This window comes from Plutella xylostella, chromosome 28, assembly GCF_932276165.1.
Source record: "Plutella xylostella chromosome 28, ilPluXylo3.1, whole genome shotgun sequence".
Taxonomy (NCBI): Eukaryota; Metazoa; Arthropoda; class Insecta; order Lepidoptera; family Plutellidae; genus Plutella; species Plutella xylostella.
In genome coordinates, this window is record NC_064008.1 from 1,560,296 (window position 1) to 1,579,664 (window position 19,369).

Here is a 19,369-nt window from a genome sequence, read left to right on the forward strand (position 1 = left end):
ACTTCTACCAAAAAAATAATAATAATAATACACTAAAAGTCATTGTTTCTCCACAGCCAAACAGTCTCTGCAAGACGGCACTTACATGGTCGTAACACATATATTTCTTACATTTTGTGACAAATATATTAAATTTTTCTGTTATTTTCGCTATCCACATTCATAACATTGACAATTTTTGGAAGGTCCAGCTATCTCCGTCGTCATTTTCAAGGACATGCTGAAACTAGCTGATATTACTGTAAAAACTTATTGAAATCTATTAAGTACTTATATTTGTATAAATACCTACAACTATCTATTAAAAATAGTTCAATCATGAAATTTACAATCACAAAACAAAAATACAGTCAAGAAAAATAAAAAAAATGTATGAAAAATTTAAAAAACATCTTTAAATTTGACTTACATAGTCGGTGACCCCGGTCTCACGCACCGGGTTGGCGCCAAAACTCCGAAACCTGCGCACGAGTCACCGTCGTGGGGTGGACTGACGATGGGGGATGGGAAATGAGGCAGCTACCCGAAATCACAACAAAAATCGATGGCTAGTGAGAAAGTTATTCGACTTTTTCGAACCACCCGGTCTTACAGACATATACGTCACCACTGGCGGGTTAATAACAGTGTATGTATACATATTTAAAACTTTCAATATTTTTTTCAATTTAATAACAGTATATGTATACATATACCTCTCTGGGTCAGGAGGTTATAGCTAAAGCATCTATGTAGTAAGTAGCGTGAACACATTGAATTTATTGTACAGGTAGGTACTTTATATAATACCTACCATATTTCATTATTGAATGAATGCAACTATATTTTTTAATTCTAACCATAGATGGAACACAGATCTTGATAACAAACCTCTTTAGTACTGGCAGTTATTAATGCCACCCTATCATGTCGGAAAAAAGAGAAAAAAAGTGACAGAAGGATTAAAAATCAGGTAAGCTGTTAGAGAAAGGGTAACATAAAATATTTGTACAAGTTGTGATAAGGTGTGAGATGGGTCGTGTACCTGGCAAGGTATTAAAGCCTTAAAGGGTTAGGAAGTGTTTTTTTTTTCTTTTTTTGGCTCTGGGACTACCACTGCTTTTATGTTTGATCATTTTGCGGTGGGTTAATTTGGTGCGCTGAGCATAGATTTTAAGAAAATTAAAAAAATATATATTTTTAAGTACCTACTAATTATTCTATCCAATTTGGGTATTGCTACTGGGTACGTGGTACTAACCAAGGTCATAATATTATTGTCCTAGATTGTTTATTTTATTATTTTAACAATGGCTACTCAATATTTTAAATATCACAATTCATAATAATTTATTTTGATCAAAATAATCAGATCTGTAAACTTTCAAAATAAATTTTTACTTTAGTTCTTCATTGAACAGCTCTAGTTAGCGGTGTTTCGAGGGGCGTCCCACGCAATGTTTCCCACCTAATTACTTCAATATAATTATCTTTGAATGTAATGACAAATGATTGTACAAAACTCCCAGTACCTAATTACCTACATGACATCAAAACCACCCGTGGTGGTCTAAAAACACGGAGTATTGACAAAAAAGATACATTATTTAAAAACACATTTTTCTCCCTTGTTTATCTTTTTTGTCCAATTAGCCCAAAAGCACGAGATAAATCTTTGTTTGAAGTTGCCACATAAATAGTAAAGGAAACAGTTTTTTAAGTAATAAATTAAGATAGAAATACTAGCAGGGGTGAACTAGGGCAATACTGGCTACGCAATGTGTTGTCATCCATCTTGAAAAATAAAGAGGGTTATCATAAGATTATTTTGTGTGCAAATGTTAATCGTCACGTAACTACATAACTATTTGATTCGTATTAAATGTGGTTTTTTGTTTTGATAGAAAAACAGTAGCAAAGATCACTGGAAAGAACTGTTTTTCTATTAAACAATTCTTAATTAAATTTTTGTTACTTTAAACTTGAAAAGTCCAGAATTTTAAAACAGCATAATTCCAAAACGGCACGTTATCATCAACGGCACTTAGAAATACATTTTACGTGGTTACTTATCAGGACCCGTAGAGCGAGACAGAGCCATAGAGAAACCCTTCCAACAGAGCGAGAAAGCTATACATTATTCCAGAAATATTTAAATTAAGTCCTCCTTTAATGTTGGACATTATTTTTTTATCGCAATCGTCGAATAAAGATATGTAGCAAATGTCCTCGGGAAAAGTATCGGAAGATTGGGCCGAAATGTCCTATTTAATGGGTTTCTTATTTTTATGGTTATTGGAGAAATTGGAATGGATATTACGGGTAACCAGATATTCTGCTGTGGGGGTGACGGGCGCCATTTTATTTCTTTGTTAAAAAAAAAAAAAACACGCACTCACGCCTTGTACTAATGTACTCCCTTGCGGGGTAGGCAGAGGTGCATTGCTGCACCCACTTTTCGCCAGAGTGTTATGTTAGTCCCAATGTAATAGGGGGCGGGCCTATTGCCATTTTACGGGCACATCCAAGACCCGAGAACAAATATCTGTGTTTAAACAAATATCTGCCCCAGCCGGGAATCGAACCCGGGACCATCGGCTCAGTAGTCAGGTCACTAACCACTACGCCATTCGGTCGTCAACTTTCTTTGTTAACTTGGCTTATAATTAGGTCATGATTTTATGCACTCAGCTAAGGAGAGAATAGAATACAATACTCTTTATTTTGCACCATTGGGGATCTTATTGCTTAAATCAATATCTACCAGATAACCTTTGGATGGAAGAGAAAATTTTAACATAATTAATAGAGAGTTTTATAATCATTCCATATGTTTATCTTTATCTGGAGCAATGTTCTTACTAAAAAACGGAAAAACAACACTATTTTCTGTAATGTGAATTTAGAATGTTTTAACTCAGTTTTAATGATTAAGTACCTAATTATTTATCAACATAATTTAGCTTTTATAGTTATTATCCTTACTCTTTTTACAGATCAATACTAAAGTAAAGCTATTTTATTTATGCATACAGTACGTCATTAGCTCACATTATAAAAGCAAAAGACCGATTAATGTTTTAATGTCTTTTATTTAATTATAAATGTAGAAAATTATTACTATGTACAAACTTAGACTAACATTTTATAAATAACTTAGCTAACTTACTTACTTATTAATCTAACTGTAATTTATAAAAGTTTTTTCATTATTATAAATTTATAAATAATAAAGAGTTACAGGATAGATACACCGTATGAAATATAATACACATAATTATTATGTTTACATTTATGTCTGTTATTTCAAGCACATTCATTATTAGGCATTACAGTAAGTATTTAATTGAATATTACCTGACCTGCCAATTATGGCAACCATCCACCTATTGGTATCGTACGTATCGTACCAAACGGATTGTCATAAATGTATGTAGAAACGGCATCGGCATCGGCAATGTCGATGAAGTGGACGCTCTCATTTGTGAATTTCTAGTCATAGAATACTGAATGCTTTCGTCCGTTGCGTACGTTGCCAAAAGATGGGCGATTAGGTACCTTTTGTTTACATTTGAATCATACTTTTAAATTAAAAATAAATAAATAAACATTACTAAAAACGGGAACTATCACTATTTATCATTTTATCAAAAGTTACAGTGTTGTTGAATTATGAACCTTATGTGTTGGTGTGAGTGGCGATTTTCTGCGGGCAACATTCGGGGAATGGCAAACTCAGGTCGCCCATTCTGAAGAATCCCAGCTCTGTAGATATCGGACATCTGAAATAAATAAATAAAGTCATGCATAAGTTTTGGATACAAATCAGAAAGGATTTTAATTCAAGTAAAAAATACCTACTTTCTTTACTTAATTAAAGTCATGTAGGTACATATTATTATAAGTTGTGGGTACAAATAATGAAGTTTTTTATTCCAATTAAAATATTTAGTTACCTACTTATAATATTTCATAAAAGGATTATCACACATAATAATCATTAAATATATGCCAACAAGAAAAATATTTGTTTGGTTGTTTTCCTATAGAAACACTAAAGGTGTAGATTCGATCGATGTGTTTTTTTTACAGTTTTATTGTATCGAACTGCTTGCTGTAATGAAATGCCAAATATTCGACTTATGTAAATATTCAATGTCAGTCACAACCCTAACAATTTCATAGCAATCCTTGACATATCGACCTCTTTTTGAAATAATCAAGAAAGTTTTGCAGCCTCTCTCGTTGGAACCATTCAATTCAATTATAGGTCTGTTTTTGTTACTGTTTTAATTGAACTTTCAATTCAAATAGCACTTGGGAATAATTGGATGTCGAACGAAAGGAAATTAAATTGTACAGTACCTTTAATAATTATAATGTTTATGCCATAGTTTCGTTTTGAAAGTTATTTAAAAGACAATGAGAAAGCAAATTGTTTTTCTAAGTCAATGATGGCTGATTCAAAAAATACATAGGTATTATATTTGACATATTTTTTTATTTACATTAAAATTTACAATAATCAAAGGTATGTGTCAAATATGTCATTGGTACTTTATTGGGTCAGTTGTTTTAACTTCTTCTTACTTATTCTCACACAACACATTCTATTTCTAACAAAAAAGTTAATCTACCCCTGTTTAAAACATCTGCCTCGTGACAAAAGGCATGTTTCGTTTTTTTTTAAAATAAATCTCGACACTTTTTATACGAAAAATGGAATGCTTGAAATGACGGCAATTTGTCAGTTGAGAATTTAAGACAAAAACTTTTGTTTTCTACTTTATACTGTACAAAAAAAGATACGCAAATATGTTTACCACAAAAAATACTTTAGTTTTTTATACAAAGTCGGTTTTATGTGTATTAAAGAGACTTTTATTAATAGGTGTTCAAAATATTTACAAAATAAATTCTGGATTACTTACGTGATTTTATCGACAAACGCTTCATATTCTTCATTCGAATCTTCTCTTTCGTCGTCTGCGTTAACAGACCTCTTAACCCTCAAGAAGTCATCCAATTTGATCACCTTCCCAATTCTTTCTAACCGCATCTTTTTAACAGGGAATATACTCGGTTTCTTATTCGTCAAATTTGCTCTAATATCATTCAAAATTTGCGAGGAAAGCTCTTCTGTCTGCCATGGCTGTAACTTTCTGTCTTGGGATTTCTTGTATGTTGGCAGTATTCTTTGAACTAAGTCTTCATCACTGTCGACATCATTAATGTCTGTTTCCACATCGTCATCTATATCTTTTGCCACCGCGTTAACATTGGGCGCTTGAAAAGGTTTAGCATAATTCTGTTGATTTGAATCTGGTTGGGCTGCATAGCTTGGCACAGGAGGGTTTCGATTATCAAATTGCTCAAAAGGATTGTAGTAAACATATTGTGGACGCAGATCGTGCCGGTAAACATAACTGAATGGATACGGCATCAAAGCAGGTTTTTGGTTCACCTCAGCTGGTTCTACGGGGAAAGGTGTCTTCACAACTCCATGAGTGAATGGAAAGTGTGAGCAAGAGCTGTTATGTTCTCTGTGGTAATTATTTGTGTTGATGTAAGGAGGAGCAGTGATTGGATGTCTATAAGAGTAAGTGTTCTGGATGTTAGATTGCGGTGGGATAGGGCTCGGTATTGGCACGTAAGGGTGGTATGGCTGTGGTTGGTAGTTTATCTGGTTGTAGTATGGCATTGCGTGCGCAACGGGGTGAGGGACGTATGGAGCAGGGGTCGGTATTACTGAAGGAACTGTATGCGACGCCATGTCTTTCATTTCATAAGAATTCTTTTGCACCAGCGGCTCGTAGAAGTAAGAAGTTTTTTTCGGTACTGGCACAGACTTCGATTTTGTGCTTTCGTAAATTTTATTATTAACTTCATCTTCTACTTTAGACAGTTCTTCCTGGTCTGGTTTGGCGTCCATTTCCTTGAATATATCTTTGGCTAGTGAGTAGATTTCCGCCATAGTTTCCAAGTCACTCTTCTTGACTGTATGCAGGAGCTCTGATATCGTATTGATTTCCCCCTCTGTTAGGTACCGATCATCTTTTTCATGAATTGAGTTCATAATTTTCTCGTGAATATATTTGATTGTACTCGTTTTATCTTTGTCGGTGTTCAACTTCTTTTCTTTATGTAAAATAGGGTACGGGGACATATTCGCAGGTGGTTTGGCATAAACCACTTGTGTATCGCTGCCTGCATGACTTTGATCCATAGATTGGTCATTTCTTAAGTTATTAATATCAATTGGTTTAATACTATCTGGTATAGAATTACTGTCATCTTTTGGTAAAATACCTCTTGTATTGTTTTGATGTTTTTTCCGTATTTTGCACGTATATTTTCCGCAGAATGTAGACGATAGCCAGGTTGAGTTGACGGGATGTGACGAGCTGTCGTCCGGGTCTATGCAGAATAGATCTGAAAAGGAAACAAGTTATTTGATTAATTTTATAAACCTTAGCTTTAGCTTATCTTTGCCTGTAATCTGATTTACAGGTATAAAGTGTAGTAGTTAACTTTATTTTAAGTGATTAATTACGTGTATATCTTAGTCAGATATAAGGTACATTGTTTAGACAGTAATCTACTTATCTACTTAATACATGATCTATTTAGATACAATTTAAAGCTGCTATAATTTATCAAATGCTAAACTCTGTATTTGTAAACAAAAATAATGCAGAGACAATTAATGTTTCGAAATAAAACATCTTGTCTCACTGGGGAACATAGTTTGAACACAAATTCTATTGTCAATACAATTGAATCACGATGTCCATTTGTATTGTAGTATTGTTTGTTCACAATGTGCAATTTTATTAAAATAGGAGATATTAAATAAAAGATTGAAACACTGAACGACCAGGTAACAGTATGAATGAATATGAATATGATTGAATAAGTATCTCTTTTGTAACTCTGGGCTAACATTATTTAAAGTTGGAATTATTCAATGGGCGGTCCTAAAAGCGATTTCTTCCCGGCAACTTTTGAGAGGAGGAATGACTCTTTGAAATAGATGAGATGACTCTGTAAGATAATACATTTCCTACAAATTAAATCTACATAAATATTTCATAATACCTGAGTATGGTAAAGAAAATAGTAAGTATACTTACTTACATATATATTTTAGATAGTGGTTTCATTTACGTAGTTCTATAATTAATTAGGTAAAACGTATTTATCAATCAAATTCAATGCCAATGGCCTCTAATTGTGACCCAATATTATTATGACTTCCTTAATCCTTATCAAAAAATGTAGTCTGGAATAATTTAAGTGTTTTGCTTTTACATAATGTTCACGGCTATTATGATATTCCGGGGTAAAAATAATACTTTTATTGCACTGATAATAGTTTATGTAATAGTTAAGTATGTAAGATAAAACGAAAACACGCTTCCGTATTCATAATTATGTATTAAAGAATCGATTATAAATATTAAAATCAACCCAATCTTAATCTCTGTTTCCCTCCATCCAAAGGTTGTCTGGTAGAGATCGCTTTTAGTGATAAGACCGCCTTTTGTACCCTAATTAAGTTAAATTTTGTTAATTTTAGTATTCTGTTTTGGTGTACAAATAAAGTGTATTCTATCTATCTATGTATCTAAAATTGAAATAGGTATTTTTCATTAAAGATTTTTGAAGCCAATACAGGGGGGCTAGTCTCATTAAGATCAGCCATCGACGCAGGGGTAGATTGTAGTGCCTAATCATGAGCACTCTCTGTTCCATCACTCTCATAACTCAATGGGACGGATTGACCGACACAACTGCAAAGAGCTAGGCGCAGGAGGGTCACTCCATATAGACGAATGAACGAACGAGAATTGTCACGTAAAAGGCAAGCGAAATACAACGAGATAGAGTCATTTGTTAGTCGTATACCTCGAAATCAAAAAATCCTTGTAGCTTTTCACCTATTCGCATTTCGCCGCGATAGCGTTTTTTGTTGTAGCGTATAATATCGGTAGTATATTTTGTTACCATTTGTTAGTCGTATACCTCGAAATCAAAAAATCCTTGTAGCTTTTCACCTATTCGCATTTCGCCGCGATAGCGTTTTTTGTTGTAGCGTATAATATCGGTAGTATATTTTGTTACTAGCATATATTTTTAACAGATTTTTACAACAGTAGCAAATTTTTATGTAGCATGTATTATCAATAGCTTATTTATTAAGTTGCATATATTTTGAATAGCAAGTAAGTATTTTATGTCGCATCTTATTTGGGTCGCATATTGTTGTCGTGTAAAAGAAATATCGCGATATGTACCTAATAATGCATTACAAACAAATATCCATCAAGGTGAAAAGCGACTACAGTGAAGGCAGGCAGGAAAGTAAATCTATTATGATTTTTTCAGACAATTGTCAGTAGCGATCAAAAATTATACTACAGGAATAAAAATCTATTCAGAAATTTTGATATCGCGGCGAAATGCGAATAGGTGAAAAGCTACAAGGATTTTTTGATTTCGAGGTATACGACTAACAAATGGATAGAGTCGTGGTTAGCGCTGCAGATTTGTTTTTTCAAAGCTTCTATCATTCTTCTTCTGCCTTCCGTATATCTGCTTCTTCTATCTACAGGGTGTTGCAAAAAGAGTATACTAAGCCGAAACCTACATGTGCAGCATGTTATATCTAAGCCCGAAACTGAAATCAGAATTTGAAAATTCGCGAAAAAAAATTGGTTTCGGCTTAGTATACCAATTTTGCAACACCCTGTATATCAATCACGGCTCTATCTAGCTCTATTAAGCGTGCTGATTGTATGATCATTTTTATTCGTTCGTTCGTTTATTTTGAAACTGACCCCCCAGGACTTACTGCTTAGCCGGTTTGCCCATATTGCCCATCCTACAACATGTGTGTCATTCCACAGGTTTGATAGTTTGTCGAAAACTATCAAAGTTTACGGATTCTCCCATACTAAGTGGCGCCTCTAATGGAAACTATCATGAAACCTTTGACAGATAATGTATACAGATGATAGGAAAAAACGTAAACTTTTTTCGTTTTCATAAATAGCAAAACCTGTACTAGAGGGTTTGGTGATCAGTTTTCTACTTCTCACATGATGTCATGAAAGCAACTTGCAATCCATAACTTAATATGTGCAGTGCTGGTCCTATCCGTAAATGGAGCCCTCTGGTCGTTGCTTCTACTTCTAAATTATAATATGCAGTTTCCAAACTACAAGTACAATGTAAACAACTTCATGATCTTTTTAATCCTCGCCGAAAAACTACATAACATAATTAGGTTCTAAAATATTTGATATCGTAAAAATATTGAATAACAAAATGCTTATATATATATATATATATTATGACGTCGCGTGTCGCCTAGAAAAGTTTAGGTAGTTATACTTTGACCTGCCTACAGGTCGATGACAGATAATTTCCTGTACCTACCTAGATATAAACTTACAAATAAAATATTATAATAGCTATATACCTAATTGTTTGTAATGTACTTAATGAGAATGAGGTTAATACATTATGAATAATAATAACCAACCTGCACCAATATTTCCATCACTCTGCACTCCACAAAGGCACAACAAAAGAAACACTAAAATTCTGGCAGCCATATTGAATCACTGAGCTCACAAAAAACGTCTATACGTCGACAGATACATGCAAAGATTGTCGCAACTCACTCATATTATGCTTATGTTATGATATGATTTACGCGACGTATTTATTGACAAGTGGTGTTCAAACTTTGCATAATTCTTTTGTTTTTAACCGTCTTGCCTAAAAGAGGAGTGATGTATGTAGCCCCATCAACAGAAACTAAACAATGGCGAAATATGAAGGTCCCGGGTTTGATACAGTCCGAAGTGGTGGTAGCTCAGCCGGGTAAGAGCCCGCTTCTCACGCCAGAGATGCGGGTTCGAATCTCGGCGCTGACATGTACCAATGAGTTATTTTAACTTAAGTACAATGTATACTATCGCTCTTACGGTGAAGGAAAACATCTTGAGGAAACCTGCATATCTAGATTTAGCACATCTAGATATGTGAACCCACCAACCCGCAGTGGACCAGCGTGGTGGGAAATGGTCCAAGCTTAGGAAGGCAGTTTAGACCTTGAGGATATGCCCAAGGCCTAAACTGCACCCCCTAGAGAATAGAATAGAATAGATACAGTCCGAGGAAAGTATTATAATTGAAGGATAAATTACATTATTTTAACAAAATAAGACAGTCTTTTAATTTATAAAACACGTGTTTGTATCGATACGAACCATTATTGTGTAACAAATAGTACTGAAACTACAGATCAAAGCAAATAAGGCTGAAACTTCAAAACTCGTTGGCACTACACAAAAAATACTTGTCAGTCAACAAAAAAAACTTGGTCCTTTTTCTTACAAAGCGAATCAAAACTAACATAAGTTTCCACCCGAAATCGGGCAACAAATAAACATGTTAGTATAAATCCATCCGAATAAGATTTATTCTTGGAGTTATCGCTAAAGCTTAGTTCGAAACTTGGAGTTCTTGCAAAGACTTGTTCGAACATTTCATTCTTTTGTCCGAACGTTGTATGGACAAACTTTGTTCGGCCAAGTTCCTCTGAGAGGGTAAAGAGGGCTCGTATAATTTCATACGCTATTGTTACCTGCATAAGTGAGATTTTCAATTGGTTCTGCCTGATTAAAAGGATGATTTTGGGTTCAACTATTTCGATGTACTTAGCTCCGAATGGAAGGAAGGAGTGGACTTAAATTTATTATTAAATTCTTTATTGCACAATAATAAATATGTACCTACATAGGCAAACTTAATGCTAACAGCATTCTCTTCCAGCTAACCTTGGGTGTTGTGGAGAAAGTGATAGGTAGTGCGATAGACTGAGAGGAAAAAGATAATTTGTTAAAATACTTATAAACAATAGAATATACATACTTACTTGTATATGAAACATGTATGATAAATATATACCTATAAGTTACATATACAATACATACATTTATGACTGTTTATGCTAACGAGTGGTTCCGTGTTTCGATAAGGGAGATATTCTAGAAAACTCAAAACTATGCAGCATTCAGGCAGTAAAAAGTGAATCATTCCAATATTTTTTAAAAAATAAAATATTATGATCAATATTTTACATTATGATAGCTTTTTGCTTTGTGATAGCTAAAACCAATCTCATTAAAGCTTTACAAAAGCCCAATATGTTTACTTATAAGAATATCAGAATCAAAAGAACATAAAAAATAAAAAATCTAAATCATAAAGTTTGAGAGTAACTGGACGACGTAAAACTGCATCGGAAGCAGACATGCCGAATCGGCCGCATCTTATCAAATTGTGTGCATTTCTATTCGGAATCTAGAATAATTTATTCAACGGCTGACCTATCTCTATCATTGGAGCTCGAGATAAAATTATTATTGCCAGCTCTAGACTTTGTTTTGTCTATATTTGTTTGCTGTCGGGCTGTAAAATAGATTTTCGTGGAATTTTGTTTGGGATGCATTTTTTTAAAGATATAGGTAATTTTAGTTTCAGGTTTATTATGACTGAAGTTATTTTTAATGTTATTATTTCATTGACAAAAATATCCAAAAACCAGTATTTTCTTCAAAAAGTCACGGACTTATTGACCCGCCCTCGTATAGTATAATCAGACTGCGTCTCCAGTAGGCAAAAAGTTCACCGCCGACTGAGCTAGCGGCGTATCGGTTTAGTATGCCGAGTGTTCAGTTGGCTAGATTTGCGTTCATATTCTCAGCAATTTGCAAGCGGCGGCGGCGGCGGCGGCGGCCCGGCCTAGTAGATACTAACGGGCCAACAGTGTGCCTACTCGAAACGCAGGCTTAATTAAGCTTGTTTCGATTTCTAGCCGTGATTTATATGTGCCATTATCATAGAAGGCATAAATATTAATTCCAATATGTTATATTCATGTATACTAATATACAGTACATATATGTATCTTTGTTTTGAAAAGCAATTTTCTTCATTTGTTGTCGACAACTCGACACCTAAATTACATGACTTCACGCATAAATCCACTTGGACAAGCAATAAGCATACTTAATCTGAAGTTTAACACTTGTTTTTATTTTATTTGGTTAACGTTAAGGGGGAGCTCTTCCGAAATATAACAGTTTGCAAATGAAACAAAATCGGTATATTTGGTTTCTAATTAAAAAAAAAAACGTACAAAAAAATCTTGGCGACAAAAAGGAATTTACGAAAAACCATTTTTACACTTTTATATAAATAATATTTTGAGTACTTTGAACTTTTTAAATATATTTTAAGAAATGCATAAATTAAACACCGCATGATAGATTCTATTGAACATTCGAGAAAGTTTTATCCTTATCACAACATTCAAAACTAGGTATACCAAGTTCAAGTATCTTTGCAATCACTTGTACAGAACACTGTAAGAAGTTGAAGTGAACTGACTTCAACAATGCTGCAGCGAATTCTATTTAAAGTTCAGCCAACTGGCTCTAGTTTTATTCCACATCTCAAAATTATTTTGTTTGCGGTTCTTTTGACTGTGTTTTTTGAAATTATAATTAGGTACCACCAGGGCGTTACAAGTCTTTCTGAGCAACTTTTGTTCAACGACTTTTAGAAATTCGTGGAAAAATGACTACTTTCGTATCAACTCAATGCATAAAAGTTGATGACCATCTGAGTCATGCCATTTCGACTACACGTACAAAAATTTAAGTCTATTAGAAAGTTTTAAATTATTTACTTATGACAACACCAAATACTGCTTCAGGTAATTCGAACCACTTTAACAAGAACATAGAAACTTCAGTAAGTACATAGGTAGGCTTGTCGCAAGTTAAAGGCCTTTTAAGTGATGTTAAATTCTCACTTAACTTCACCCGTTGTAATAAGAGCATCAGCCTGATAAATTTACTTACCTTGCAACGTAAGAGGTGTCTATTAGTTAAAGTTTCTTATGTCTAGCTATTATTATACTCTGTCCATTATATTATTGATTTTTAGACATTCGAAATCCCATACATATTTGACGACTGCAAAGGAAAACCAACTTTACTTACCAGAGATAAGGAAACATCAAAAATACAATAACATAGTGGAAGCTCTATAGCTAGCTAAACCAGGCAAATAAAAAAATCATGTAGGTACTTTTTTACTATAAAGGTATTTTAGTAATAAAATTATCTCGCGTGATCGAGATTGCATTTCCTAAAACGCCCGCTGCGAAAAAAAACCTTGCCTATAGTAAAAAAGTACGTGAGTTTCTATGGAAAATGTTTTTTTTTCGCGAATTTTGACATTCTCATTTTAATTCCGGGCTTAAATACCTATAACATGTACACACGTTGGTTTCGGCTTAGTGGCCTTTTTGCAACACCCTGTTTATAGTCTAAAACAGCGATTTCACCACTTTTATTGTTGGAAGAGCTTCCCCTTAACAGAACCACCCCGCTGTGTCAAATTACCCACAAAAACGTGTGTAGCGCCGCCCGCTGTTTTTGATTTAACGTCAGCGTCAAAGCCTCTTTTGATGTACCGAATGCGTGATATTACAAATAGGTTACTAATTTGCCTGGCTATATGGATGAAGAATTCCCTATAAGTAATGGTGTTTGGTAATTGAAAGTTTAAAGTGCGATATCATCTACACTAATATTATGGAGAGGAAAGATGTTATTGTTTGATTGTATTGGATAGGCTCCGAAACTAGTGGACCGATTTCGGAAATGTTTTTACAACCTGTATAAAAATTTTCATTTTTTTTAAGTTCTATAAAAACCTGGGATGCAAAAGTGTCTTAGAAAGGCTTAATAAATTAAAAAATAATGTACAAATAATTATGTACTTACTACTAATTTACTAGCCTTACTTATATAAGTATGCCTGTCTTAATGTTTGAATTCTAAATGATTAATTTCTTTTTCAGGTAAGTTACAAGAAGAGCACTATTCCAGAAGATTACCTTGACCGTGGTGATGTAAAGATCTGAGGGTCTAGCACGGGGAGCAAGACACGCACGCCAAGACGTGACAAAAGTTTTGCGTCACGCTATCAAATCACGCGACTTCTAGAGCGAGTGCGACGGAAAACTTTAGTCACGTCTTGACGCGCGCGTCTTGCTTCCGTGCTAGGCCTCCTGGATGTAAAAAAAAATACGTTGTGTGATATCTACACCTGCCAAAGTGCTAAGTGTGGAGATTATGGCAATAACCTTCTAGTCTAGGAGAAAGACTCGTTTACAGTAGATTAAACAGGGTGTTGCAAAAAGGGTTTTTTTTTTAAGCCGAAAGGGGGTGACTCTCAGCGGGTCATTCTGGACAACTTTTGTTCTACGAGTTTTGGAAATTCGCGAACCCTTTTAGCAACACCCTGTATACCAACGGGCTGTGTGTGTGTTTACCAGGTATATTCCCGACAACATAAGATTGCTACAGATACACCTGAATATCAGGTTTCAAACGGGGTAGAAATTGGTTAAGCTCATAGGTCGCTTGTGTCAGTAACTTGATACTGAGATATTTAGCTACTTCGCCGTATTTGGAAGCTGAATGTTGTTTCCATAAAAGGGTATCAAGATTTAGTGAAGACAGTGTAATATTTTGAATCTCATGCAGTAGCTTTGCATTTATAAATGGTTTTACTTTTACTGTAAGAAAATGGAATACACATCGGTAGATACTTTTCTACATTTATAATGTTATTCATTTCGCGGTTAGCGACATGACTCTTGAAGTCTTGACGATGATAAAGACCTAGGGGGGTAGGTACTCTATTGTGTACTGATAAAAGGACGAGAGCTATCGTGCAATTGGCACGTTTAATACAACGATATAGAGTCGTGGCTCGCGCAGCAAAGCTCCGAAACTTGATTTTCGTCAAATAGATTGACCACCCTAGTGACGTAGTGACACGTGTCTTCAAATGAAATACCTAATAGGTACCTAGGTGACATAATCATGCGACCTTAAACTTAAAGATAATAAATAGAGATACCATTTGTACAATAAAATTGTGAGCTGAGCTAAATAAAACCTAAAATCGTACTAGTCTAGGTTCTGATGGCTAAGAACGCTACATTTTAAGCACAGTAAAATAACAACTTGACTAAAACTATAAAGACAGAAGCAATCATCACAAAATGCTTACTACGGATATAACTGTATTATTGTTAAACTAATAATAAACAAGTACGTACTATTATTTGCTTACGTAACATAACCTCTGCATATTAGGTCTTTGAATTCCCAGGATGCTAGTCTAAGCGGTTAAAGAGTAAACATGTTGCAGTCAGTATCAGTACTATTAACAAAAAAGAAAGAAAGAAAAAGATTTGTATCGATGAATTCACTTCGAAAACATATACTTACCTAAATATATATTATATGTCCTTTGTTCAGCTGAATTTTTAAACTGTATCTTTTATTAAAACCAATTATTAATATTTACTACAATATTTGTACACCTTCTTCATTTATTTTTTAACTCACTTATCCACCCAAAGGTTGCCTGGAAGAAGCTTTTAGAGATAAGGCCACCTATTGAGTAATTTTCCTTTCTTTTAATTTGTAATCTTGTGTTCTATGAAATCATCAAAATAGTAGGTAAGTATGGGAACACACAAATATTCCGAAAAACTTTTTTCCGAATTTGATAACCCCGAATATGTAATTTACGAAATATTGCAATACCGATTTTTTAAAATACCGAATTATAATAATCACGAAAATTATAATTTCGAATATTATAATCACGAATATTGTTATAACGATTGTTAAATATACGAATGTTAAAAAATACGATTACTTTAATTTACGAAAAATAAAATACCGATTTATTATAATCACGAAAAAGTCAAATACCCGATCGGAAATATGATAATTCGTGATTTTGAAAAAAAAACATAATCGTCTTTAAAACTTTAGAACTAAAACCAAAAGATAGGTGCGACGACGAGCAAAGCGAGGAGGAGCGTGTTAGGTGCACATAGATATCGAAAAACAAAGCGGAGCGCAGCGAAGCGGAGCGGAGCGTTCAAAATATAGAGCAAAACAATTGCTAGGATTTTTATGGTGTTTAAACTTAAAAACCTTAGGACCTAAACCTAAAGATAGGTGCGACGACGAGCAAAGCGAGGAGGAGCGTGTTAGGTGCACATAGATATCGAAAAACAAAGCGGAGCGCAGCGAAGCGGAGCGGAGCGTTTCAAATATAGAGCAAAACAATTGCTAGGATTTTTATGGTGTTTAAACTTAAAAACCTTAGGACCTATACCTAAAGATAGGTGCGACGACGAGCAAAGCGAGGAGGAGCGTGTTAGGTGCACATAGATATCGAAAAACAAAGCGGAGCGCAGCGAAGCGGAGCGGAGCGTTTCAAATATAGAGCAAAACAATTGCTAGGATTTTTATGGTGTTTAAACTTAAAAACCTTAGGACCTATACCTAAAGATAGGTGCGACGACGAGCAAAGCGAGGAGGAGCGTGTTAGGTGCACATAGATATCGAAAAACAAAGCGAAGCGCAGCGAAGCGGAGCGGAGCGTTTCACATAATATAGCTTCAAAAATATTGTTTTTATACGGATTATGCTGTTAATTAACCCACTATTCATAATATATAACCATTTCTTATTAACTAAGAAACATTTGGGAATTTGTATTTTCGGAATATTAAAACTTCGGGATTCGTAATTTTAACAATTCGATAAAATAAAAAATCGTACTTTTGAAACATCGAAATAATAATATTCGGAAAATTTACTTTCGTCATTTTAATAAATATGTTGTTTGAAATTTCGTTTATAAACTATTTGTGATTTTCATTATTCGGAAACTTAAAATTCGGGATTGTGAATTATTCGGAAGTATGAAATTCGAAATTTCAAAAATCGTTATTTTCATATTCGTAAAAAAGTAATTCGGAATTATGTAGTGTACCCGGTAAGTATATACAATATTATATTCTGAATTCAATTCGAAATTCCCTGAGCTTAGCTCGCGTACTGTCGCAACAGAATTCACTCAAGTTCAGAGGTTATCAGATCCATGCTCTCCCTCCGCTAGTCTTATCTTAGTACTCAAGCTGTACCTAGACCTAGGTCTAAATGTAGCTGTGGATGTCCTAGGTCACAGATGGACATTGGTGATGAAGTTATGCTGGATTGCGTTTATTGTAGAGTTATAGTTTAACGTGTCTGTGTATCTGTGTTTGTGTGTCTGTGATTTTAGGTTTGTTTTTTTGGGTCATATTTAATGTTACCCGAGTGTTCCTTGCCATGTTTAATCAAAATCGGCATAGCCATTAAAAAGTTATGCAACTTTTAGTGTTGAATGTCGGGGTTTTTATCGTTCGTTATATGCTATCTCTGGAGAATACACGTAGAAAAAAGCACCGTAGCAAAATCACATAACAAATGTAATAAAGTTAAACTGTGCGACTTCACAAAAGCGATATTGAATTTCCCACACGGCTATAGAACGTAACTGTGCAAGTTTCTAAGTTATTAAATTGTACGTGCGAGCGGCGGGCGGGTAGCAATAATTGCAATTGATTCTACTGAGTCTTCGCTTCTATGTCTCGTTATTCCATATTATTCTAATGCGAGGGTAACTAGCTTTCGTCTGTTTTGTAAAGGGACTTGGCAGTATTATTGTTTGGTATTTATGGCTTTTTATTGTTGAATATAAGGCTTATTTATGCATAAGTATGCATATCTATGTCTAATTTGTCTATCCCTCACCATCATCATCACAACCCATCACATCTCCACTGTGTCCAGCACCGTACACCGACACACAAATAAAAACAATAAAAAAAACCTTAAATGATGAACACCTAAACTTAAATAAGAACATAACTAAGAAATGAATTCATCATCATCGGCCAATAATCATCCACTGCTGGACATAGGCCTCTCCCAAGGAGCGCCACAACACTCGGTCATTTAAATTACTATAAAACTAAGTTTAATAATGGTGTTTTAAAGCAAACTTATAAATATGTGTGTTACTTCTAGTTGTATTCTCCCTGCTCTATGCATCTTCATCAGAATCAGCTCAGCTTGCATGTTTCGTGCTCAACGCAATCCCAAAGCGATGGCTGTGGGACACGCGAATTCGACATTTAGCCAAAATGTACGCTTTTGTGGATGTGCCTCTTTCCTTCGAAGAATGAATGAGGTTATGGAAGGGGTAAGAAAACATTAAAGCTGTTCAAACTTAGTTAGAGCACTCATAATGATACTGAGATACTAAAATGATAATGTAATTTGTACGTCTACCTAATAATATAAAATATATTTATTTTAGACTTGTTCTTTTCATATAGGTAGGGCACAGATAAAGCTCAGTTTACACTTATAACTTTTTAAAAAATCTGTACTTTTATTATTAGATTACATAAGGGTCAAAATTTACCCTTCTATCATCTTTATAAGATACGAATAATAATTTTCCTACACGTCCACACAAATTACGATGAAGATGCTCACGACGCCGCCATTTGCGAAACGGCCACAATAAAATCAGTTATTCGCGGCGCGATCGATCGTGACAATCCATAGTTTTGGCGGGAAGCCAGCGGCGTGGTGGCGCCATCTGTGCGCAGCTTATTGTGATGGGAGGTGCATCGTGCATCGTTGGAATCCGGAACGCAGCGCGGAAACCGGGCGCTGTATTGTTATACCCCATTTACACTCTCGCCTCGGCCCTCGCCTCCTCGCTCGCCTCGTCACTCGTGCGGAGGCGCGAATGTAAACACCCACTCGCGTGTGACGCGAGTGGGTGTTTACACTCTCGTGCAGATTTCAGTTGTCTTTGAGCTAGCAACGATGGAGGACGTCGAAGTTTTAGCCGCAACAATAAAGAATTTATGTATGATCACCGATTACTTCGCCGTTTATGGACCGATTTTGAAAATTCTTTTTTTTATGTATTGGGTTGAGATCCTATGTGGTCCCATTTTTTTCAAATTTTGATTCCACCTCCAAGGGTGGGTAAAGGGTTAAAAACAGGCTATGAATTTCCATTTTGGGTACCTATTTACCGATTGTAGTTAATGAAATTTAGAAAGTACATAGGTACTTACCTATATTTTTAACATTAAAAAAAATATGATGGTGACCTTGAGCTGATCTGATGATGAAAACGGAAGGTAGTCAAGGGAACTCCTCAACGGTAGGTATATAGCAACTACTTCGTGTTTACTACTGACTAGTAGGACTTATAGGTATCATTTGCTTCTTAATTTTGATTGTCAATTATTGCAAATAAACTAAGTATAAATAAGTAATAAAATAAAATAATGATAAAAAAACGACTTCAAAAAACCACTAAAACGTAAGAAATAATTTAAGGTTTAGACATGGTTTAG

General features: G+C 34.7%; 2 protein-coding genes across 2 annotated transcripts in view; one reads left to right on the plus strand and one right to left on the minus strand.

Moving 5' to 3' along the window:
- LOC105389347 (ADAMTS-like protein 3) overlaps window positions 1–19,369 on the plus strand; it is a 335,955-nt gene that overhangs the window by 135,121 nt on the left and 181,465 nt on the right. The window lies entirely within an intron of this gene.
- On the minus strand, window positions 3,061–9,675 carry LOC119692021. Its single transcript, XM_011552203.3, has 3 exons — window positions 9,527–9,675; window positions 4,911–6,411; window positions 3,061–3,761 (listed from the first exon to the last, which is right to left on the minus strand). The coding sequence occupies exons 1-3, from the start codon at window positions 9,597–9,599 to the stop codon at window positions 3,659–3,661; spliced, it is 1,677 nt and encodes a 558-aa protein (XP_011550505.3). The 5' UTR covers window positions 9,600–9,675; the 3' UTR covers window positions 3,061–3,658.

What these genes read in the sequence shown, in the direction of transcription:
- LOC119692021 (XM_011552203.3), bottom strand. Translation starts at nt 9,599, where the DNA reads ATGGCTGCCAGAATTTTAGTGTTTCTTTTGTTGTGCCTTTGTGGAGTG. An exon ending in TGATGGAAATATTGGTGCAG is followed by an intron (nt 6,412 to 9,526) that starts GTTGGTTATTAT and finishes TTTCCTTTTCAG; the next exon opens with ATCTATTCTGCATAGACCCG. An exon ending in GCGTTTGTCGATAAAATCAC is followed by an intron (nt 3,762 to 4,910) that starts GTAAGTAATCCA and finishes TATTTATTTCAG; the next exon opens with ATGTCCGATATCTACAGAGC.